A 26,258-nucleotide genomic window follows, 5' to 3' on the forward strand; every position below is an offset into this window, starting at 1 on the left:
TAGTCTAATCTGGGAAATCTTCTTTGGAGGGCAGGGGAAGGATCTGATATGACCTTGGAGGAGGTTGTACAGTCATACTGTCACTAGCAGGTTTTGGAGAGAGAAACAACTGCTGAATGTTTGATAATAGGGGCCCATAAACTGTTTCTGCAGACATCCATTAGGGTGTTAGAGGATTTACGGGTGCTTGGTTATTTGGAGAGGAGAAACAGGTAAAAGGAAAAAGACTATTCAAGTCAACTTTATTAATATAGTGCCAAATCACAAGGTGCTTTATATAGTAAAGTAAATGCTTGTGCATGCACGACCAGATGCATTATTGTGCATGTTCTGAGCTGAAGCATAAGGTCATAGATCGCACATGTCAGACAGAAATGGATTTATAACTGCGGAAAGAAGCATTTATCATCTAGTCAACAATAGGTGGAGGAACACGACGCAAGTGTAAAACGCGCATCTTTTCTGCTTCCGCCTGTCTTCTGTTGTTTTTACGCTGTCGTTGTTTTGCTTGCACTCGTGATCTAAATCATGCTTTCCATTCGTGCATATCCCTGCGTGACGCAATGTGCATCCACACACACATAAGCCAAAAAAAATGCTTTCAGTCTGTGTTTAATAGCTAAGCTGAAGTCAGAAGATGGGGAGTGCAATCAGAGGTTTAATAGCCACCTGAATAAAGAGGAAACAAGACGAGGCGCTGAGCTGAGGAGAACTTCACTCGCTTCTCTGATTTAATTACTCAGCCAACCAAAGCTAGATAAGCCCCTGAACCGACAAGTCCAGCTTTTCTCAACCCCACGTTTGAATTTCACACAAATAAACGATCATTATCCACTTTTCCATGCTTTTCAATTACTGCTCAGTCTTTGACAACCTGTCAGTTTAAGAGGTAAGAAATATGACACTAGCCTTCCATCATTCACTTCTCACCTCCTTTACTGTGAGCTGTCACACATTATAGAAAAATATAACACTGTTTATTGTTTTTAGTTGAAAGCTGCCAAAGTCTTTTTAAAATTGTGGCTCAAAACAACCTGTATCCTGCATCCTAAAATGCACACACACACACACACACACACACACACACACACACACACACACACACACTCCATAACGCAGCACTAAGCAACGTTTGGAGGATATGAAGGCCAAATTGCTGCCATCACCAAAGGCAGCTCCTCGACATGCTTTTTTTCTCGAAATTCATAGACACAAACACAAAAGAAGAATGGAAGAGGATAGAGGCAGCCCTGCAAATGGGCACAAACATAAAAACACATTTGGGGGAGGGGGGGTGATTGATGGAAAGAAACACAAAAATTAACACGAGTGACTGGCTGCTTTCACAGCAAGAAAGAAAGCAATTTCTCGCCCATGGGGGCAGAGGAAAAAAAATACCCAAAACAAACTTGATGTTCAACTGTTAAATTGAAAACCTAAGACGCTATTTAGGTCAAAGAACTGATTATTCGGTTTATTTTTAGATCGTGTAACAGCAAAGAACAAATGACGGATCACCTTTGACGTTGTTAAACACAGTTTCAGAGGTTCAGTTATAAGGTCTGAGTTCAGCAATATTTTGATGCATACATGATATATGCATGTCTTTACGTTTTGCTTCCAGGAGTCAGACATTTTTAGTAATTTTTAAAATGTTCTAAATGGTCTTAAGGAACAGTAACAGGCTTTCAGGAAGGTTTTCTTGACACTTCTTTAAACTGGCTGCTTATCCATACATTTTCAGTCTGGTCCTTGTTCATGACCATTTTCAGACGGATGTTGTTTTTTGTGTTGTTTTGTTGTTTTTTTTGTTAAGCCAATGACCTATGAACCATTCAGGCACAAAAAGCCATCTAACTCAAGAGATGAACCAGTGTTAACCAAATAACAGATGATTAAGAAAAAAAATAAATAGGGATCTTTGAAATTGATGGCACTGGAGTTTGATCCGCCATGCAGTACCATCTGGATAGCATCTGATAGGCAAAAGTAAAAGCATATCTGGATAGAGAAGCACACAATGGAACACTATCAGCCATGGATTGGCCTCCTCAGAGCCTTTGTGAAGCAGTGTGGGAACTTAGAAAGAACAGAACAAAAGACAACCAACATCCAAACAAGAGCTTTGAATGTCCTTCAAGAAGCCTGGGGAACTATTTCTGAAGCCTACTTAAAGAAATTACCAGAAAGCTTCTCTAAGAGAGTTCAGGCTGTGCGTGAACAAAGGTGGTCATACCAAGTACTGCCTTCCAAGCTCTGTTTTTGCCGTATATGCTGTATTTCCATTTATGATTAGCTATGTTTCAATCAATCAATGCACTTCTTTCCCATTTTCCTTGCAAAATATAAAGAATTGAGGGTTGGTTCAAGAATTATGCACATTATTGTATTAGAGGACTCTATTTTCTCATGCCTTGTCAGTTATTTTGTGTCTGTGTGTGTGTGTGTGTGGCTATTTTGATGATTCATTTGTGAATGATGCCACTAACACGCCTGCTACAAAATAAATTGCATTCTACCAGAATTAGAAAGCAAAAGAGCTTTCTGTTCTGTCTCTCATAACTCAGTGTTTACATTCGCCAAGAATCCAGATGGTATGAAGAGCCAGAGAGATTAAAGCGGAGAGCGAAATTTGTGCGAATTGCAGTATGTCTGACATTATAACCATGTATTTTCAAACTTGCTGTCATCGCTTCCAAGACTCCGAAGCATTTCAGTGACACCAGTGGCTATATTCTACTGATACTTGCGTGGAGATTATCAGGGAACCAAACCACGCTTTTCAATTTCACCTGTGCCGTGCAATACTCTGTGGTCAAAGAGCCATCTGATTAATGTGTAAAAAAGTATTATCCTTTAAGCATTGGCTATCACAGCAGGTTACTGCAGCGGCAGCCCATGTGCTGTGAAGTCCTGGTGCTCTTATCTGAAGAAGCACCGGTTCTGTAATGATAGCTGTCCCAGACAGGCCAAGGGCAACGAGACATCCGGTGACCTCTGTTAAAACTAGCATCGTTTCAGCTGCCTCGACGAAGATCAAGGTAGTAACTGAACTCTGGTTTTTAAATCACAAGGAATTCTGACCTTTTTCAAATCTGTGTTGTTTTTACTGTTTTGTCTCATATTTATTTTCTTAAACTCTGTCATGTCATTCTGACCTATGTTTTATCTTATTTGGTAATTTTAGATGTACAGGACTTTGCTCAACTCACCCACAAACACACGATGTACTACTTCGTACTTGCTTTGCACACATATAAGCATGCTAACTCAGCAGCTATGTATGAGTTTTTGTTTACACCCTACTGTTGGTCAGTCTTGTTCCTCTAAAAAAGACAGAGCAGTACATTCACACTGCCAGCTGAAACTAAACCATTCATATTTGAGCCATCGCTACTGTCAGGCCAATTCAGCAAACACGCACACACATATTTACCCACATCTGCAGGTGATCTCTGCAGAAAAACAGGCACATCCCAGATAAGAGAAGCTAGCAAACTAATTCTCTTTGATTTATTCAGTTAGGATAAGCTGTGACTTCTCTGGACAGTTGATAAAAAGACAAATTTCCCCTGGGGGGGAAATATGCTCACACAGGCAGACAGGGCCTAAGAGGACTGTGTTGGCCTCATCTTTCACATGAAATGCGCCTCTCTCTGATATCTTTAAAAGGTAATTCATCAGCGCACCGCTCCCCTGACATTTAGAGCACCCTTGGCTTTGCCCCCTTTATGAAGCAAGACTGCACACCAAGTAGGGAAACAATTATGAGTGGGATTTATGGAGCATCTCTGTGTGAGATCATTCCTCATCTCCTCCCACCTCGATCCTGTGACCCCACCCCTTAACTCCAAGTACACACATTACTCACCGTGATGTACCTGTGATAAGCAAACAAACAAAAAAAAAACCCCATCTAAAACAATATGTCCCTTATGTTCTGTGTTAATCCAACATTCAGAAACAAGTCGTTGCACCACTGCTGTGCATAGAGAGCAGAAAAATGACCTGCAGTATATCATCAAGCAACACAAGTGGCGCCTTCTAAGAAATCCATAATTGTAATGGAGCTAAATCTATTACCAGAGACCCTCTGAAGAGCCATAACCATCAACGCCGTCATGACCATAAGCATTATATATTTCTGTGTTTTAAACAGAGCGACTAAATGTTAGTGAATGGTTCCTGTGTTTTGGAGGCAGAGTTTTGAGCTTCTGGAAATTTTCTCTTTGTTTCATTCATGTTTGAGTTTTTGTTCAGTCACTTCGCTAATCTAGTTGGGTTTTAATTCCTTGTGATTTTGTTTATTATTTTGCCTTTTCCAGCTATAGCAGAACTTGTATTCTGAGTCTTTTAGTTCTTGTTTAAATTTTAATTTAACGATCATGTTAAACAAAGAGATTATATACCCTCCCAGTGTTCTAGTATATGAGGGGTGTCAACTCCAGGCCTCAAGGGCCAGTGTCCTGCAGGTTTCAACCTGGGTCAGCATACCTGAATCAAATGATTAGTTCATTACCAGGCTTCTGGAAAACTGCAAGACATGTTGAGGAGGTAATTTAGCCATTTAAATCAGCTGTGATGGATGAAGGACTCATTTAAAACCTGCAGGCCTGGATTTGCCCACCTTTGTACTATACCACGCTCAGTGTGGGTCTCATGCTGCTGCATTACTCAGTTACTCTCAGTTACTTCCTGCTTTAGTTTGTTACTCACCTTCTAACTGTACCTTGCAATCAGTTTTACTGCCCTGTGTCTCATCTTCTAGTTCAGCTGTGTCTTGTTACCCTGACGTTTCCACTTTATATTATAGTTTCAGGGTGAATGTGTTCTCTGCCTGCTCGTCTGCCTCTGTTCTCTAAATGTTAACCATTTATTTCTCATGTTCCTGCTTTTGTTTATGCCTCTTTTTTTTTTGTAGTTTGTAGTTATGCTTCTCTGTAGACTGTTTTCATTAAGCAAAACACCGAGATATGCATGGAAATATTAGTGGGTTAAGATGTAAGAAAAATATAAATATGTTTGTTTTGTTTTTTTACGCACTATGTATTCAGGTATTTCACTAAATTGTAAAAGCTGAAGCTGTAAGAATGGGTTCGAACCATGAAAATGGTTGGAATGGTATGTTTGTTTTTTCTCTAGACTTTCAGATATCCACCTGTGAGCTTTTTTGTTTTCATACCAAAACAATTCAGATGAATAAAATGTTATTTGTCGTGCTCACATTTTTGAAGCGTTTCAATTACAAAATTCATTAGCAATGTGTATGCTGAGAAACAATATTGCTGGATAATTTCAAGACTTCACAGTGAGCACGTAATAAAAAAAGCATACTAAATGTACATTAAGTGAGAAACAAAAAGCTTCCTGCACAGTTCAAGGTAATCTCAGATGCATCCACCGCCTGCCTTCTCCTGCTTTTCGTCTTGTCAACCCAAATTGCTACTCCATATGCCCCCTTTTTCTTACGTCCTCTCTCCTGCTTTCTTCCTGTCCCTTCTTTTTATCACGTAGAGTGGCGTTTTGTTAACAATCTGTTAAGATTTGGTTTATATCCACCAAGGTTTTCAGGGTCGACTTAATAGCTTATTAGTTGAAAATTGACAAAGCCTTGAAAAGCCTTATAACTTAGAAGCTATGATTCTTTCAAATGTGGTGTGCATAGTCAATATAGAGAAAGTAATAATAATAATAATGGATTGCATTTATATAGCGCTTTTTCAGATCCTCAAAGCGCTTTGCAATGCCACTATTCATTCACTCTCACATTCACACACTGGTGGAGGCAGCTACATTTGTAGCCACAGCTGCCCTGGGGCAGACTGACAGAAGCGAGGCTGCCATATCGCGCCATCGGCCCCTCTGGCCATCACCAGTAAGCAGTAGGTGAAGTGTGTTGCCCAAGGACACAACAACCAAGACAGACAGAGCTGGGGATCAAACCGGCAACCTTCCAGTTACAAGATGAACTTCCAAACCCCCTGAACCACAATCGCCCCACAAGTACCGCATTAAAAATTTAAAATATCATATTACATTTAACCTTTGACCTCTCCTACAAGGTCAATAGAATGATCTGAAGGCCAAAGTTTTAATCATAATCCTATGTAGAACTATTAAAACTATAATTCTTACTGCCATTGATCGTTATGGCAACTTAAAAGTAAATACTGCCCAGATGGTGAGCTTCCTTGGTGGAGGCTTGTGCTCTCAGACTGCTTCTTGTTGTTTCTGCAGCGTCCTCCATACTTATCTCCAGATACAGCGATGCAACACTCTGTTCACAGTTCTGTGCAGATTAAAAGCCATCGAGTTGGAGGTGCAAACAGAGCGTTACCACTGAGCTCGCAAGATCATCAGCTAAAGTATTTTTTTCCAATCCCCATGCATAACCTTAGTAAAACGATAAATTGAAGGTACTTGCAACAACAAAAGTGAAGATGGTAGCTCCAAATACTATTTTCTTTTCGAAGGCAGACCCTAAGAAAGGAACACAGTGGGTGAAGGCTTGCTTTACAAAAGACACAATCATGCAGAAACCCAAAAAGCTAAATAAAACCAGCGTAAATACAATATTTTCATCAATTTAAAAAAAAACTTGTATGGTGAAGTGGTTGCTAGATATGGGGTACTATAAAATTCAAGTAAAACAAAGTGAACTTAGTAACCAGATTCAGTGACTGAATCTTTCGGTAAAGCAGCCTCTTCATTTTCTCTCTACATTGCTTTAATGTGTAGTGGATGCCTAGCAGCAATTCGGGGAAACTGACAGCTAAGATTTTTGTTTTACTGTGATGAGTCCTCTGTCGTATCTCAATAAAGCCTGACTTCACTGTCAGCTCATTTTTTGCTCTTATCTTAAGGCTAACATTAAGAGGTGCTGTGTGAAGTCATTTAATATGGTTAACACTTTTTAAAACAGTTATTCTTGCTGCTGCATTCATGAATTTTGAGCGGTAAATATACCCCAATGGACCAATCACAGTACACCTGCATCGCTTAAATTTACTCCTATGCTGGAAATGTACCTATTTTATGTTAGGACCATAAAAAAAGAATCTAAAAACAGTTTCAAGAACCACAATGGACCCCGGCCCATGCAATGCAGACATGATAAACAGATTGGTCTGAAAGTGCCTATAGAGAGTGAAACAAAAGAGAATTTCTCTGAGGAGGGACGACTATTCAGTATGGAGAATAAAACAGGGGGGAGAGGAAAACATTTCACCGTACCTCAAGAATGCTCCTCCAAATACTTTTTCTAATTAAAGAAGAGCAGTAAATAACAAACACATGAAATGTAATTTGTGAGCCTGGTGGTGAGTGAAGTGGAGTTTGCTGTGCTGACTGTTCTAATTAGTGTGCAGGTAAATGATAGTGCCCCTTCAATGGGCACACACTATAGGGTTTGGATGGGTGAGATCGGGGAGGGGTCGGCGGAGAGAGAGCGAGAGATGGAGCCTGTAAATTTGGGAACAAAATAGAGCCCGCAGTGTTTATACGCCTTTCTTCTTTTTTTGCTTTAACTTTAAATCCCTTCCTCTTTTTTCCCCACTTTCTCCCTTTTTCCCCACAAATCACTTTTGCTCTTTTCCACACATTTAAATCTGGTTTGATGTTGAGAGGGGCTGAGTTGATCTCCAGTGTGGTGTGAGCAAGTTGACAGCGAAGCTTCCTCTACTGGAAGGAACCTGGGGCGTGAGAAACAAATAAAGAGCGCATGTACTGCATGTGCACAAACACACACACACACAACTTCTCACTGACAGCGATGACATTTTACATTTAACTGAGGCAAATCGCAAGCGTGATAGTTTTTTGCTTTAAGATGACAAATGTAGCTTTTTATTTAAACTTATCTGACGCAAAGACAAAATTAAACGGGGGTCGTTATTATTTCCTCTTCCTTTCTGAAGAAAACTGAGCCAGAACTCAGCTATGACCCTTTCATATACACCTCTCCATGTTCATTTTCAACATCAGCAGCAGTTTGACTGACAGATGTTTACAAATATTTCTTTTGCATTGATGCTCACTTCTATATATTTGATGCACATTAAAGTTTGCAAATTATACACATTCTGTGAAATTTGTCGTTTGCAGAGGTGAACAGGATCACCACTTTCCAGAGCGGATCTAACCACAGACTAGTGTATTGTAACTTTTAAACAGTGAGGAGCAGAAGAAGCTAGTTTAGGCAAAAAACTGTAATTCCTCCTGTTAAATTGTATACCTAAGGAAATGTTGTCAATTGCGCATTGTTTATAGTTTATACTATTCCTGAATATTCTCCAAAGGATAATTTCTGTTGATGTCTAAGAAAGGCATTTTACTTCAGAGTCTGAGAAGTACAGAAATGTATTAGTGTGCAAATAAATATTCAGTTCATTTCAATTTTACTTATACAGTGCAAGTTAAAAACTGCAGTCATTTAAAAGGTGCTTTAGACTGTGAGGTAATTAAGTCAAATGTATTTATATAGCTTGTTTCAAGAAGAAAAATCATAGAGAGCCTCACAGCATACTATAAAATAGATAAAAATGTGTAGCTACAACAACTAAAAGAGACCAAACTAAGCAAAATCAAGCTTGCACAGGTGGGTCTTTCGCTTATTTTTGACGCTAACAACAGCGTGCTCAGATCTCAAGTAGAAGTGGATCGATTAATCAGTGGGCTGATTTTATTGCAGATGTTAGCCATTTACTGATCTTTTTGTAAAAGCATTTATAAATGCTGATAAATGAAAAGTGTCATCCTAACATAAAGCAAAGTTAAATTAAATAAAGGAGAAATGGGGGGAAAAAAAACACCCTTCAACCCTGTTATCAGTGTTGACATTGCATAGATTGCTGAGTGCCCTCTGGTGGACAATGTTGGCAACATGTTTTGAAATGCCACAAATATAGCAGCCAGCTGATCCAAGCAGAATTTGCAGAATAAAAATAACAAATATTAGGGAAATCTGCTTCTTTTGAGAAAAGATAAAAAATTTGATGGAATAAAAGCAGGTATGGTTATTTCGCTGTTATACTGACACTGTTAACAGATGAGAAAAACCATTGTGCAACACACCTGACATGTTTATCTTATAGGGAAAATCTGATAATCCCCTATGAGCAAGCACTCGTTGACACTGGGGAGAAAGAACTCTATTTTAACAGGAAGAAACCTTCATTATAACCAGGTTTTTGTTCTCGCCTTTGTTGTTGATAAAAGCAATTTGTTATCTCAGGTTGGGTACACCCAGAAGGTTGCAATGCAGCCAGTGGCTGCATAAATGGTAGAAAATTCGCCTTAAAAAGTATGGCGTACTTTGAAAAAATATCGGTTGAGTGCAAAGCAAAATTTGCAATTTTGAATGAAGCAGTGGGTGGAAGACAGACAACCAAGTATAGAAAGGGGTGGTAACAATGGCTATGGTGTGTGTGTGTGTGTGTGTGTGTGTGTGTGTGTGTGTGTGTGTGTGTGTGTGTGTGTGGAGGATGGGGTGGGAGGGTTAATCGTACCATGCAGAACATTTAAGCTCTGCTCTTTCATCTGCACACACAATCAGCCAGTTGTAGCCATTCATTTCTAATAACCAAGTTTGTGACTGTGCCTGACTACAATAGCAAACTGACAAGATGACGTTAGGCTGCTGGAAAAGAAGCAGCATGCGGCGGATTTAAACTTCAAATTTCATGAAAGGCCTTCCCACATTCAGTGGTGGTTTCCTTTATTCCCTGCTGGGAACAGTGGCTGCTTATTCTCCAACTAGCACTAATGTATTCCCAAATTATGTGTACAATACACACACATTTGCACACAATTTAAAAAAAAAAGTCTCATTTATAACATCCTATAATTTCAAATTTCAACATGCAACACTGAACACAAATGTCTATCTATCTATTTATAAATATGTAGGGGGGGGGGGGGGGGAGCAATGCAGCATGGGAAAAGAATTAGTAAGGAATAAGTCACATAATAACTTGTTTTTGTGAGTCTGTGATCAACTTTTATTTACTGCTCTTTGTATATTTAGCCAAGTGCTTTCAACATATAAGCAGATGTGTCACGAGCTCTGTTGCTGATTTTCTAACCCCTACAGAACAAACACCAGCACATCTTTGTGACCGACAGCACAGAAACAGTTTGCATGTTTGCTGATGTTAGTTGAGCTGCGTGAGTAGTTGCATTTGAAATTAGCTGCCACTTAGAAAAATGCACTCTGTTTATGTTTGTGCCTTTTCATTAGCTAGCTAGACGCTTAAGTACAGCGACCGCAACTTTACATCTGCACCATGAACACATCACAGGGATGAGAAAAAAATGCAATCATTTCATTATTTTCTTATTACTGAGCAGGTATCTCTGAAAGCAACGTTGGGCTGCAGCACACGCAAAATTCATTCATTCACCAGTAATATGCAGGAACCTGCCTACCAGATTTAATTGCTTGTTATGTGAAGGTGTCAAAAGCCGTTCTGGATCATTATGGGCCTCTTTAACCCCTGCATATATCCTCTCACTGCTTTTATACTTATTTTTTAATCAATATTTGTGCTTATTTGTTATGTGAGATTATGAGAGCCCTTCTTCCCTGCAGCACCCCACTACTTCTGCAACCTCTTCCTCCATGGGCAACACCAGCCACCTCAGTTTATTCCTCAGTGGTTGTGTTGTGATGTCCATTTTGTAATAGGCAATGATAATTAGAAGAAAACTGTATGAATGTTTGACCTAAGCTAATTAGAAAGTTTGCAGACTTGGCAGCAGGAATCAGCAGCGGGATAATGAATCATAAAATGGTTCATTACTGCGCTCAGGGAACACTCTCAATCTCAATAAACGGACATGGGGCCTAGCAGACAAATCAAACCAAGACGCATACCTCGCCTCATTTACTTGCTGAAAGGATCACAATAAAAAAAAAGGAAAGAAAATTCTTTTTTTTCCCCTCACTAAATGGTTTCTATTATTAAAGTGTTTCTTCTCCTCTCACCTCTTTTCCTTCTATCTGTTCTTCTATCTACACCTCTCTCAAAGTCCATCTCTACGGACACCCATTTGGATGCAATAGAGAATACAAACTGCCATTTTCTGTAAAATAGTCAATTTATTCAGTGCATTAACAATGTGTGCAAATCAAAGCAAGCTACTTCAACTACACAGGGCATGCATGCTAATAAATAGCACACTATCTTCGATCAACTGTTGAACATTATGCTGTTCTTTGGACTGTACACTGTTCTTCCTAGTGTTTTCTTTTTCCTCTGGCCTCCCCTGAGAAATAAGTACTGAATCTACCCACATACAATGTTTCTGCACTTCAGACCCAGAGGACAACAAACCGCCCACATTAGTTTCCTCAGACATCCAAGGCACCTTGCAGGCTCCCACTGGTAGGACCACAGCAGAGCATGACATATAGATAACAATCCACTCTGACTGTGTCTGTAGAGCCGTCATAAAAACTTGATGTAAATTCCTTTAAGTGTTAGTTAAAATATTCCACCAGCTCAGTAGTTATCTACTCATACATATACATGTGGATAGTTTACACACACATTAAAAGGAGACTACACCAACACACATACAGTGTTGAACTGTGCTCACGTGTGACACACTTTACCTTAAGATTGATCCTCGTTTCAAAAAGTAAAAACTTTTTGTCAGGACTTCATCTGTACTCAGCATATATATTATATTTTTATACGCCAATAAATTGCCTGGCAATGACACATTTTTAGCCTTTATGCAGCTACAACACTTTATGAAAACATCTTATCGTTTTAATTTCACAGCGCTAACACTAACTCAGCTTTGATTTATACATACCTAGCAATCACCTGGCAACAGGGTAAAATTGCCCATTTTTTTCCACATAAACTATTTATTTTTAACTTTCTTATTGTGATTAAGTACACCAGTTTGCCAGCAGCACAGAAGGGTCAAACAATGTACTAATTAACATAAATTAGCACTTTTTTCTGTTTTCGTTTTCTTATTTAAGACAACGGTGTCAAAATCAATAAAGCTGTGTCTTTAAATTGTCAGAAGCTGGTTGATCTGACTTTCCACAGCTTCGTCTGAAGCGATATGCAAAACCAGGGTATCAAACATAAGGCGGGGGGCCAGAATGAGTCCAGCAAAGGCTTTGGAAAAAGTGAAGGAAGGCATAGATGTCAAAGTCTGGGAGAGGCAGACTGTGTGGAGTGACGAAGAGGACCCAAAATGCGGACACCAAGGAACGTGGAACAAAACTTGAATGTTAACAGAAAGTGAGCCGTTTATTAAGGCTGGTAAAAGATTACAAAACAAAAGGCAGAGATGAAGCTAAACGATAACTTAAACTGGAGAAACTAAACATTAAAAAAAACAAGAAATGAAACTTGACATGGATACAAAGATACATGGAACATGGAAACGTGGCACAAAGAACAACACAACCTGACAATAAATGAACAGAAACACACAGACTAAGGCTACGTCCACAGGTACCCGGGTAGATTTTTCTATGCGTTTTTATCCTTTCGTCCACACGTAAACGGCATTTTCGGTCACTGAAAACTGAGATTTTTAAAAACTCCTGCCAGGGTGGACATTTTCAAAAACTCAGGTTTTGCATTTTCGTGTGGACGAAGAAAACGGAGAAAATGCAGCGCAACGCTGTGCGCCACGTTATTGTTTCGGTGAAATGGATTTCTACAATGGCGGACTTAGACAAAATACTGTTACTGTTAATTTTACTCTCTGCAGTGTTTACATGCTTACATATACACACACAGTTACTGTCCCTCCACACATAGGACTCGGTTCTGCTTCTATGCGCCATCTTTGTTTACTGTTTCCCACCGAGGCTTCTAGACTTCTGATTGGCCAACATTTCTACACGGTTAGGTATATATCGCCACCCGTTGCTTTGGCATGTTCCTAGCAGCGTTTTTGCCTTTACGTGTGGACGGGATTTAAAAAAAAAAAAAAAAACGAAAACAGAAAATCTCCGTTTTCAAAAATACCCGTTTACGTGTGGACGTAGCCTAAACAAGGGTGATTAGGGGAAGTGGAAACACACGGGGAAACAGCTGACAGTAATCTGACATAACGAGACAAAGGAAGCAAATCTGACTACACTGACATAGGACACATACCTTCAAAATAAAACAGGAAATATGAGACGCAGACATGGCAATACGAACTTGACAAGATAAGACACGCAGCATGAAACACATAAAGGGCTCGGGGAAACTTAAACACAGGGGTAGAAAAACACAAAAGGAATCTAATAAACAACTGAACTTAGCTAACCTAAAGAACTTAAACATCAACATCCAAATAAACTAAAACTTAAAACGCTGAGTCAACAGACCCAGGAACATGACAAAAATTTAAACTGTTAACGGTATTTTGATAAGTTTTACAGCTTTTACTGTTGATAAAGACCTCACCTATTGTCATTCATAGTACACCAACGCAGTTAAGCAATAGATAAACAATTAAATGACAGAAAGGTTTCTGTTTTTCACTATCTTCTGTGAATGGACCAAACTGGGCAATGAGCTGCCAGAACTTTTTCAGTAATTTTACACATTTGTCATGTCGAAAAACTGAGACATACAAAATTGCACTTTTTATATGAAGATATTTGAGAGATTAAATGTTTATTTAAAAGTCTTTACACTGTAAGAAAGGAGAGTTTCACTGTCCTGTCTGGTCCGCTTAACACTTTCAAGCTTGAACCATGAAAACTTCTTTTCTGATGAAATTAAAATAATGATGGTAATTCAAATATATGAGTTCTAACTTACATCAATAAAAAATATGATATAGCAATTTTGCAATTTATTGCTTGTGTAATTTCTTTTGGCTTTTTTGGGGAAAAAATGTCTCATGTGTCAAATATGACACACTTGGCTTCACAAGGTGTGGCCCATGATGTAATATTAGATGGACACTCCTGCTCTAAGAGCTGCAAGGATTTTATAGATCAAGCAGATTGAATTTACTTTTTAACATTAGCTAAAGGAAGCTCTACCTTTAGTATCTAAAGACTGATTCCAGGACATTTTTAAAGAATTAATGCACATTTGTTTAACAACGTGTTTTTCAATTGTGTATTTATCCGCAGCTAAAACACAGCACACATGTTCATAATGGAGTTGGCACAAAGTCTGCAGTTGGTAATCTCTGCACAGCAGACCGCACTATGGGAGCTAACTAAACAACATTAATAGTAAACATTTTCCACAGAACAGCGGAGCAAAAACTAACTCTGTGCACAGTACCACTCTACTCCTGTAGTCTCCACCAGCCTCAATCAAGAGGGCTTTATTCTCTGACTCATATCTTCAGTCAGGGGAACCAGAGCTGCAACAAAATGGCTCCAGGAACAATGTGCAGGCCTGATTGCTCTATTGTGAGTTAGCTGTGGCCTTTGACATCTCCTCCTGAACCAAGAGTGTCTAATTCTGACAAGATTTGTCTGGAGACACAGCTGGAGGGCATTGTTACAGACAGGTGCCATATACTGCCTGTTCAACAAAGACAGTGAAGAGCTAGACAATAACAGAAAAAGGGGGGGGGGGGGGGGGGGGAGCTGCCACTGTGAGAATGGCTGTCTGTCTGCACATGCTGTGGTTTTTGAGTCTTTAAAGAGACAGGCATAGAATATCCAAAAGGTTAGAGGTGGATAACAGAGGGAGCATGCCAAGAGAAATCAGAGTCCCGGAAGGTGCGCGTGTTCGCTTTTGTCCATTTGGCAGCGACAGAGTAAGGAGAGTGTTATGTCTACAGGGCAGGACAGTGCCAAGCAGGAAGGGCAAGGTCCATGAGCAGGGGGGACTGTGCCCACTCATGACAAAAGGAAAAAAAAATAATAGTGCAGATCTGGTGTGAGGGAGTGACTGTCATCAAAAATCATGTTAGTGTGTTAAAGTGGAGGAGGGAGAGATTGTGTTAACATGCTGAGAAAAAGAAGAGAGATCAAGTTAAAACAGACTGTCATCTATCCGTGACCCACTGCTACCTACGAAAAACAGGCCTTTTGGTGCATCCAGCACATATGTGAAAGCTGCTGGCAGCTGTGCAAATCCGAAGGTGCATTCAGTGTTATGAATTTGCCTTCCTTTTCACCGTTTCGCCACCATCTCACACTGGCCATTCACACACATACCAACAATGTAAACAATAGCAGCAAAAAAGTTGTAACTTACAGCCTTTGTATATGTCTGTAGGAATCTGGACTGCACTCGAAGAGTAGTTGACCTTGTTTTTAAAATTGGGATCGTCCACAAACTCCAGTTCCAAAGACGATGAAGTCTCCAGTGGATTCTCCTCTTCCCCGTCCTCGGTCTGCAGACACACACGCACACACACACACACACACACACACACACACACACACACACACACACACACACACACACACACAAATCTAAGTGAGAACACAAATAAGAACAGACAGGAAAAAGATGGAGAAACACGCTAATGTAGAACCGTATTTTGTCACCTCGCTTATTGTGGTTTTACAGGACCTATTGTCTGCTTCCTGGTTTAGATGCTTCGGTTCTCGTAGGAGAACAATAGCAGGTATTAGCGCAGACACCAAACGGAGGTACTCATTAGTACTCCTGATGACAATCTCAGACACATGAGGTGTCGCACAAATTAACCCCAACAATAACTAGCACCTAGCACCACTTAATCACGGTTTAGTATACCGCCAGGACGAACGAGAGCAGCGCTGTTTCACTTCTCTCACCGATGAACATTTAACATTTAAAGAAATAAATAATTAGCATCTAATTTTTCTACTTATAGCATGTTCAGCGCCGAGAGTAAAGATGAGAAAGCTTGACACATATTACATTAGGAACTCTAGATATCAAAGAGAGCCTGAATATTAAAAAAAGAGCTAAACTGACATTTGAGCTTTTTATCTTGATAAGTTATCACTGTAGTACAATCTGTGCCTGTTAACACCGGATGAAGAGATTTTAGGTTGTGAAAAAAACAAGATATAAGCCTGCCGCCTGACTCTGTTTATTAGCTCATCTTGATCTGATATTACTGTGTGTGCCCTCTAAAGCCCTGTTAGATGCACTTTCTAAAAAACAGGTAAAGCTGACAAGTCAACGTCGTTGACTCCTTGCTACAAAGTAAAAAGAAATATTAAATTTATGTGTACTCATGCACCAACCTGTGATACAGAAGTAACCCTCAGCAAACTCAGGCATCGTGCTTCTCTAATTCCTTTTTTATTAGTGATCCTTCATTTGATTTCATTCACTTAATGCTTGCAAAACAAAAAACTCATATCTCAGATCATTCTTCGTGCATTTGAATAGCCAAAGAGCAGCATTTCACATCGCATCGCTTTGATAAAGCAGCACGGGTTAATTGGACCTGACATGAAAAAAAAAGGTTGTTTTTTGAAGAAATTAAATCAAAAGCCCACGTCCAGAGCAAAATTTGATTGATGGGCACACTTTAATTGACTATTAAAATGCAATTACAAACTGTTGTCGAAATGAGCCGAGCGATAGCTTTGCTGAAGCCCCATTGACAGACAGCAGAAGAGACGATGAGTATTGTGAGTATTGTTCCCCAGCTCAGGGGAAAGTTTTCATTACTATAAATAATATATTATAGCACAGGAAAAATATACATTGGGAAATATACAGTATGCTTGCACATATGATATTTAACCCATAGACCACTACTTTATTTGTGTTTTTAAAATAGTTAAACATTAAAACTAATGACCTCTCAAAAAAGTGTCTAGTTAAATCTAATTTACCTAACTGGCAATGTTTTAGAAAATCAATTAATAATGAGTATTAGTTCCACTAACTAAATTACTAATTCAACTTAAACTCATGGCACAATGTAATGTTTTTTGTTACAAGGTCACCTATACCCATTGTTTCTTTAATATTAGAGAGTTTACCTCCTCTGTTTAGTTATACTGAAGATCTGCTGCACACAACAAATGTAGAATAAAGTCTACCACAAATTTTGAGTTTGAATTTAAGAGGAAAGACTTATAAAAATACAATTCACGTGAAAAATATTTTGAATTTAGTAAACTGGTAATAAAATAGCGAAGTTCTGCTGCGGTGTAAAAAGAACTATGATTGAACGCATCCTGTCTGTAAAAGCTTCGAGTCTTGCCCTATTCTATTCTGTCTACTTTTGGAATAATTCATATTGTAAATGCAAACAGTTCTCTCATTTTCACAGTGCTCATATGGATCCTGCTGCTTGAGGTAACCCTGTGAAGCTTCAGGTTTTTAATACTGTCAAAAGAAAGACACCTACAAACAGCAGTAAGCAAAAACCACAACCAGGATTAATTCCTTTATAGACAAGCTTGTGTGTGCTTTTTTATGCTCTTTGTAACACCAATTAACCAGTGCTGCAGCTGAAATGTGGAAAAACCCTGATGTTCAGAGTTGTTTTGTATTTTTTCCCTGAAAAAAAAATCACTGAGTTGGCAGCATGAATAGAGCGCATGTTGTTGTGCATTGATTACATGTATCAGTTTTGATAGCAGGCACCGTTTATTCCTTCATATTGTCAACCTGTGACTGACAGTTCAGGGGGTGCACTATGTTCATTACTGTAATTAAAAACCTGTTTTTGTTGATATGTTGTTACTGTAACCCTGACACAGGCAACCGCCTATGTCAGCCACATTGGCATGTGCCAGGATTTTTCAAAGTCTCTCTCTTTAAACACTCCCAGTTCATTAAAAGTTACAAACACAATTCTTACACTATCAGGCAACAACAACAAATACACAATACACATAATGTTGTCCTCTTGTCCTGGTTTAATGGGGCTTTTTATGTTCCAACTTCATAAGAAAAATAAACTGAGGCTAAGCTAGAGAGGGAGGTAATTTTCTAAGAAGGAAAACACATAAGAATTAGTTACTGTAAAAGCATGATCACACTATAATATTACTGGTTACACAGGGGTTTGATAGCAAATAGATGTCTGCTGGATTCATGTCAGTTTAACATATTGTTTCCACTGTGAATCTGAAATGCTTTGAGCTTTGACTATCAAACAACAGTGAACCTGATTGGGTTAGGGATGTTGGCTTTTCAGCGGCACTAACTGTGAGTTTGTTTATCACTCAGTGTGACACTAATTCTGTCAATGTCGGGCATGGAGCCTCTTTTTTTTCCTCCCCTTTCTTCAGAAGAGCCCAATCATAATTAACCAAGGCAGTGTCTAATTAGGAGCTGAATAAATCCACACAGGAAAGACTGATTGGTTCATTTTCTTCAACCATCCACCACCTGTTTTGCCCCATTCATTACCCAATTTGTTAATTTTATCTACCCGTTCTCAAGGTTTAATTAAAGACTGAAGAGGCCAGAGATGACATTTTAAAGCTTCTTTCTATCTCACCTTCAGCCAACCAGGGCTAACCTGAGACATACTGCTTGTGACCCTGTGTATGTGCTTGCGCGAGAGAGTGCTTAGGTGGAGGGAAAGAAAAAAAGACTATGATAACCTAAGACTAAGATAATCCTTTTAAACAATGGCTGCTTCACAGAAAGCAACAATATGAGCACTAAACAGATGTTTAACATGCTTAACAAGTAGTGCTATTTGCATTTGCACGTCACATCTGAAAAACTGTGAAAAACCATTTCAATTTTGAGTCACAATTACACTAATTACACTTGTAATAATATATTTTATGTGTCTGATGCTTGTCCTCCAAGTAAATTACAACCTAGTGAGACATGATTGACAATATTTTTCAGCCAGGCAGATATAAGTATTGTGCTGAAAGCGGGATCACGCAGTCCAAATAATATTTGCATTTTCACCCGGGATGCTTTGTCTGCTCTCTGCCGAAGCGTATCTTATAATCTTTTAGGAGGTGAGAGGGAGCTGCTTTTGTTTGTTTTTGCAAAGATACAAGTGTTTTAACTCACGGCCACACGGGACCCAAAAGTCACAGTGTTATTTCACATCCAAACAAACTCGCTATTTAAAAAGCTCGATAGCTGAACATATCTAAAGAGGCAAATAAAACATTCTTCAGCTTCCACATTAGAATGAACATCAGACATGCTTTGGGACATGACCGGTTTTTAACTTAAAATGAATCATCGCATTCCACATTTATATCAAGCGCACACTGACAACAGGAGAAGTTAACAGGGTACAGTGTAGAAGAGAGAAAAGAGCCTGCCAGTTACTTACCATTCTTGAAAACAGTCTTCAAACATCCCATTGCTCTATCATTAAAAGGTTTTTACTCAAGAAGTGGAGCTTAACTGAAAGAAAAAGTCATCGAGGGAGGAATCAAGATTCAGACAAGGGAGTACTGGTGGACTACTGTTGGGATTTTAGAGAGGAATGACCTCTGCCTGACTTATCCTGTCTTTTTTGGGGGTGGTGGTGGTTGTGGACTTGGTGATGTGGGGGTCAGAGGTGTGTCGCTGGTTTGGCCTCAGCGTGCCATGTTAATGATGACCGATGTTCTCCAATTAGATGCGCTGACAGGCCCTAAAGTGCTGTGTCATTAATCAAGGGAGTGGCGTGCACAAAGAGAAAATCACATCATGATTTATTGCTCCTCTGCCTCCCTTTCTCACTCTCTTCCCATCCTTTTTTTGTGCTTTGGTGATCTAAAGAGGATTCTTGCACTCCTCCTTGAAACTTAATCAATCAGCGGGCACGGGCTCCAAGTGCACCCCATCCTGAGGAGGAACTGCAGGCTGCAACCAGAGTGGCGGCCTGGTGAGACCAATGATTTGCTGGGCTTTTCTGCTTCTTTGAATGCCACTCATATTCTTCAGTGTGAACGGCACGAGTGATAGAAATTGTTCCCACTGTATGAAACTGCGATGTGACCTGTGTTTAGGTCTGAGGTGTCTCGATGAGCACAGAGGTCTGACAACCATCGTGGTCCAGAGGAAGGAGAAAACTCTGGAAATTAGACCGGAGGGAGGACATCTAAAATCACTGTCACATGCATGTCAGCCTAGCCCTGCTCTGTCACACCAGCTCACCATATAGCAGTGTCACCTCGCTAACGCACACAGACAGCCCAGGGGCCTATGACCGGAGGAAGGGGAAGGCGGGGAGGGGTGCATCAACACCAAGAAGGGAAAGGATGGGGTAGGGTTGCAGGACACGGTGGCAGGGGTAGGAAGTTGAGTGGGTGGGATTTGGGGTTTAAGGCAGGCAGACGTGTGCGTGGGAGGGGGTAGCAGTCCGTACTGTACTCACATAGTCTGAATCCGCTTTGGAATCGTAGTATGAAATGGCATTCTCCTGTACAGAAAAGAAAAGTAAAAAGAAAGATGATGAGAGAAGATATAGCAGTGCCTATATCAGCCCGGACCTGCGGTGGTAAGGTAAAGAGACTCATGGTTATATTCAATCACACTGTTCAGCATGAGAATATAATCAGCATCACAGAACACAGAGGAGTAGTGTGATGTGGAATGTCATGAGAAGGTGAGAAGATAGCTGTAGGATGTGCTGCATCTGGACGATGCTTTTGTTAATAAGATGCAAATGTACGTGGCACATGTTTGCGCTTTGTTTGAGACGCTATAGGAACAGTTTCTGGTGCTGTGGAAACTGTTGTCCCCTTGTGTGGCGCTGTGGCATGAGCTCAGATGTAACATGGAGTAAAGTGGTTCGTGTGCGAGCAAAAATAAACTCAAAACATTACTCTCTCTGGGAGTCTTATCAACCTCTGCTGGTTGTGTTTTCAGTCTAGGCAAACAGCTCTCGTGGGAGGGAAGAAACAGAAAAAGGAAAAGAATGAAAATTTATTTGCATTACTTAATTAACAAGTAAAGTTTGTGGTCACCTGCTGAAGCCCCAAATTCAGTTTTCAGCCTTTACCTGGCACTATTCCCAGGATGTTAGCTTCCCTGCCGCGCTTTTTCAGTGAAATGGCATGCTTATCTCCCACAAAGGCAGGCGTGAGGGCGGGCAGGGGCTGCGTGTATCGCCCAGGATCCGTGTGGCCTGCCTCATTATCATGAGAAGGCTGGCTGAGGATGCACTCTCAAGGGCAGCCCAGTGACCGCCTCGCCCACACTGTAAGAGCTGGTCATGGTCTGATGAAGGAGGATAGCTGACAGAGAAATAGAGTTTTCTATACAGGTGTACAAAGTCTTAAACAATGAGTACTCAGCCTGATTAATTTACTCAGTTTCTATTAGGCTCTTTCTTACTCCTACTGTTTGGTACATAATTATTCGCATCTCTCAGGTGCTCTGTGCATTTATTGATCTCAAGACAAAAACACACACCTATACACTCGCATGTATCTATATGGACAGGTCCTCTCTTTCAGCCAGCGCTCATCATCCCGTCATTCTCTTTCAATGTAAAAGCCTTTCTACACACAACAGCCGAGGTCTTGGCACGCCTGCAGCGATAATCAGCTAGTCAGTCATCAGCTCAGTACCAAACAATCCATCAAAGAAAGAAAAAAGCAAAACAAAACAAAACCAAAAAAAAAGGAAAAAAGATCAAAACTCAAGCTGACACCACACATGGGGTGGGTGAGTCTGGGCTCAGCTTGTTTGGGAAATTAGAGAGGACAAGAGAGAGGAAGAACAGGATTTCCTTCCCGACACATCTCCTCAACTTACCAGCACTCCCTGTGGCGCCCAGCTCTTTCAGACATCAGGAGTGAGCAAAGTAAGGAAAGGAGCTGAGTGGAGGATCAGAGCAGATCTTTCAGGGAGTACACTGGGTTAAGTTGGAGGCTCAGGCCAGGCTGATATGAAGGGATGAATTGTGAAGCGAGAGAGAGAGAGAGGACGAGCGATGGGTGGTTGTGGTTGGGTGCAGTGGGGAAAGAGCTGCCAGGGCTAAAAATAGCCCATGCCTCTGCAGAGAGAGAAGAGAAATGAAGTGAGAGCGAGAGAGGGACTATGGCAAAGCAACAGGATTGTTGTGTCTGCCAGCTGGATTGATCCGGAGCCCAGTCCTGCTTAGACTGGTCCCATGCTTCTAAAGAGTTTACTCTCACTGCTGCTGCATTACAAGTCATTATTCAGAACTGCTTCCTGTAAATAAAAGCTTGGTTCCTCACGCCCAAGGAACACCGTCCAGCATCTTTACTCAAACTGTAGTTGCCTACTTCCCGATTACCATTTGAACTGCTGTTTTGCTATGTAGCCCTTATTAGGTCAGACGGTAATTCAAATGTAAAAACTAAATATGTGACTACATAACAGTTGCACTTACTTCCATATAGGACACAAGGGGTCACTAATTTAACACTCATAAAAACGATACAGTCACTAGACCTCAACCTGGTTAAATGCATCTGGGCTATTTTGAACAGCAGCCTCTGCCAATGTCATCAAACTCCAAATGAAGTATTGTGTTTAAGGAGAAAAGTGTCTATAGTCTTTGCCACGGAGTAGTGTAGCTTTTCTGAGGCTCATTTAAAAAAAATTAACAGTTAATTTTCTGTCTTTTTGATGATATTCGTATCACATCTGTTATGATCCTGCTGCTGGTAAACATCATAATCCTGTTTGTTTTGCTGCATTCCTGTTTTGCAGCAGCATTGTTTTGTATTCCTAAAAACCAAGCACATCCTTTTTCTTTTACATTGTTGCAGCGACTGCTAATGCCTAAAAGCCCAAACTCACTGTTTAGTTCAGCTCGAGCCAAGCTGCATGACAAAGAGCCTTTGGCAACTTTGGCAAACAAGATCTAAGTAAAGGAGTTAAAAGTCATAAGAAGGTTCTGTCTGGCCTCCCATGGCCAAGTTCCCAGAGATGTGAGTCATCCTGGACAGCGCCGAGGCTCGACCTCTTGTGGTAGAGGCAGCAGCCAGTGGGGACAGACATTTACCCATCAGGAATCGGATTCATGATCACAAACACCACCAAAAATCAAACTCCTGACTATGAGAGCCTGCCTACTCCACCACACATCCAACCACTCACAAGCACGCACAGAAGACGGGTCCGAGGCCACCATGACCCTTTGAGCATTCACTAGGGTAACATGGCCATCTGCTGTGGCTGGTCACAGGCCTCCACGGGCTCAGGGTCTGGGTTAAACACACATCTCATACAACACCAAGCCAGCAATTATCCCTCACTGATCTCCTTGCCCTCTGCACACGGCTGGCTTACACATGCACGAAAAAATGTATGATCTTATGTCTACAGAAACTGGGTGTGTACATGCAAACTATAGCTTGCATGTACATACCCACAAAACAGAAACACACAAAGTAGGAGAAATTCCCACTGACACAGTGCTATCAGTAAATTAAATCTATCATGCTGAGTGGACCAACAAATTCAGGAGACAAACACTGAGGTCAGCTGATGATCTCCAGCCACTCCCCTACATCAATCTTCCCCTGCTCATCTCCTACCGCCCTCCTCCGCTCACCGTTATCTTGATCTGCTTCCTCTTTTCTCCCTTTGCCCCAACTCCCCTTCTCCTCCCCCCTGCCCCGTCTTATCTTCATCTTTTCCAATCTCTCTTTCCTCAATACCGGCCTCCTCTTGCCAATTTCTGATTTCACCAAAAGCAGCAGCGCGTAGGTTAGATGCCTACTGTTGCTATAGAAACCGCCCCTGTGCTCTAGATCACAATGTGACTTTGTCTCCTCGCCAGGGCTCCTATGCCTGCTCGTTTTTATGTCTGACCAGATACATGCTTGCCTATCTTTGCTTTGTTTGTTTTTTTAAATGTCTCTGTGAAAGGTTGTTCTTCTTCATTGTGTTTTCTTCTCACAGGTGATGCATGCTATTTCAAATTCGGCTATTGCTTGTAGTTACACATTTAAACTTCAATATCCACTTTCAGGTGAAGGTCAGAGCCCAAAATTTCATGATATATGAAGAAGAGCTTGGCAGATAATTCATCTTCTAAAGTGCGTCATAACAATTCTGACTGAAAAATGGCTGGCACCTATAAAAGGATGCTAAATGTAGGGGTACATGTTATGACTGAGCACGGTCGCTGGGGCTCAATCTTCTGAATTTGAATCTGTGAGCTCTCTCAGCATGCTGGCTGCGACAGGTTGACATTTGAATGCGAGACAAGCGCTCCATCATCGGTGGGGACAGATTACAGTCATATTCATATCTCCTCTGGACACCTGCTAATGAATTTATAATTACAGAACACACTTTGTGCTTCTGTTGTGCCCTGGGGTGTGCACACAAGCATGGAGTAACACAATCACACACACAGACACGCACACACTGTGAACCTCTCTCTTGGCCCCGATAGTCTTGCAATCGTTCCAAGCACCAGTTTCCCTAATGGAAGCTGACATTATATCAAACACAATAAAGTTTTTCATTTACTGCTCTTCATTAACCCACGCACATCAGCCCATAAGGTACACACTACCACACAAACGCATGCACACATGCGCACACAGCTCAGTTAGTGTGAAAATTGAAGTAGAATAAAAAAGGAAAGCTGATACAATGTGATCCGACTCCAGAGAACTAATCTGTGAAGTTTTGCTGGAAACCAGTTAAGATGCTTTACATTTTCACCCCCTTCATATCTCCTTGGCTCTGATTTCCACTCCTATCTTTAGCTAGATACCAGTTTAGCACATGAACTGCAGTCCATTATCCGGCTGGGTGATGAGTGAGAATACAAATCTCTGACTAAGTCAGATTGGACGCTCGCTATTACAGTCTGATTGCACCTATATGAGAATATAGCAGGTAATTGTCTGGAGAATTCACAGCAAGTGTGCGAGCATCATGTCTCCCACCTCCTGCACGCTCTACCCAGGCAGCACATCTCATCTAAAACGTCACATATGTGAAATGTCACATGTTCAGACTTTATCCTGACTTCACTCTCCAGACGTTTGAACTTGATAAAACTGGACAATATTAGAAGGTGATTCTTTGCAGTAAGAGACGCTACCCTTCGTGTTTGGCACACGTCAACTCCTGTGCGCACACCACACACACATAATACAATTTCCGTATGTTAAGCAAGAAATGACTGACATCCAATTTCTTATGGAGACAGAGGAAATACATACACAAGGGCATTCATACTAAAAGGAGAGACATCCAAATTAAATCGTAATACGCCATCAGAAACTAATTTGTTCAGCTCGTTTTCTTTAGTATATATTTAGTACTATATTAATCATAGACATTTAAAAAAAATTGTCAGAAATCTGAGGGGCCTTTTACCACTTTGATCTTGAACTGCAGAGGTTGCCTGTGAATAAAATATGAAACTTTGTTCTTTAGGGGAGCTGTTCTCGCTGCTGGCAGTGTTTTTTTTTTCCTTCTCACTGTATGCTCATAAAAAGTGCAGGACTTCCACCTATAGCAGACTGCATTTCTGGGGGAGGGGTGGTTGGTGCGGGGCATTGCCAGTCCTAGTGCGCTTGCTGTGGGGTGCAGCTGTAGAGTTATCAGCGTGGGAGCTATTAGTGCTGTGGCTTGAAGCCTTCGTTGTACTTACAGTAACATAACGAGTGGTCATCAGCTTGAGTAGTTCCTGTTCTGTCTCTGTATGTGTGCCAACTCTCCAGTCAGAATGAATACAGACAGGCAGACACACATTTTTCCAAACACACACATGCACAGAAAACCCTAACTCTCATTAACAGAAGCAAACTACATCTAAAGTCTAAAAATAAGAGGTGCAAACATGTTTTCATTTATGTATTTTTCTGTGGGTTTAAGGCAAAGTATTGCTAATGCCTTTTAACTTCAGCTCTTCAAGGCAGACTGCTGTTTGATGTGTCAGGTCCTTTTTTTTTTTTTAACCAGTGAAGGTTAGAAAAATGGCTCTTTATAATTCCAAGTCAATGAGAAGAGTCAACAGGCAAACTGGAAATTAAACCGCTGGCCCGGAAGAATAAGAAAACAAGAGAAGGAGAGAGCTATTGAGCTGAAGTGAAACTCAGATAAAGGGGTGTATGATTGAGGCCTTGGGCGCGGCTGCCTCGCTCTCTCTCTCTTGCTCTCTCATTGGCATGCTCTGTATCTCGAGGCTTTTAAGCGATTAGGGAGCTGCTGAGACCATGGCGTCCAAGCATAGCTCCATGCAGATGTTCATTTGTATGCCAATAAACAAATGTGCCCCCAGATTAAAGCTCCAATACACAGTGCAAATTCAGCAAAGTGAATGACATTCTCCATGGACAACTCATCAATGTCTTGCTCCTCTTCACGCACAACCCCATGCCTCCTCCGAACTGCACGCTGACTTCAAAGACTGGCAATGATGGGCAAAAATCCGCGAGATATTAGAAG

General features: G+C 40.7%; 1 protein-coding gene across 5 annotated transcripts in view; it reads right to left on the reverse strand.

Annotated features, from left to right (window-relative positions):
• cacna2d2a (calcium channel, voltage-dependent, alpha 2/delta subunit 2a) overlaps positions 1-26,258 on the reverse strand; it is a 179,509-nt gene that overhangs the window by 45,142 nt on the left and 108,109 nt on the right. For 3 of the 5 annotated variants that reach the window (XM_082534145.1, XM_082534146.1, XM_082534148.1), the window contains 2 exons: positions 20,242-20,286; positions 15,195-15,333 (listed from right to left, as the gene is read on the reverse strand). In XM_082534145.1, the coding sequence (XP_082390271.1) occupies positions 15,195-15,333; positions 20,242-20,286 (184 nt within the window). The remainder of the gene's footprint in view (positions 1-15,194; positions 15,334-20,241; positions 20,287-26,258) is intronic. The other 2 variants (XM_082534147.1, XM_082534149.1) reach the window with 1 other exon arrangement.

This window comes from Aulonocara stuartgranti, assembly GCF_965226115.1.
Source record: "Aulonocara stuartgranti genome assembly, chromosome: 5".
Taxonomy (NCBI): domain Eukaryota; kingdom Metazoa; phylum Chordata; class Actinopteri; order Cichliformes; family Cichlidae; genus Aulonocara; species Aulonocara stuartgranti.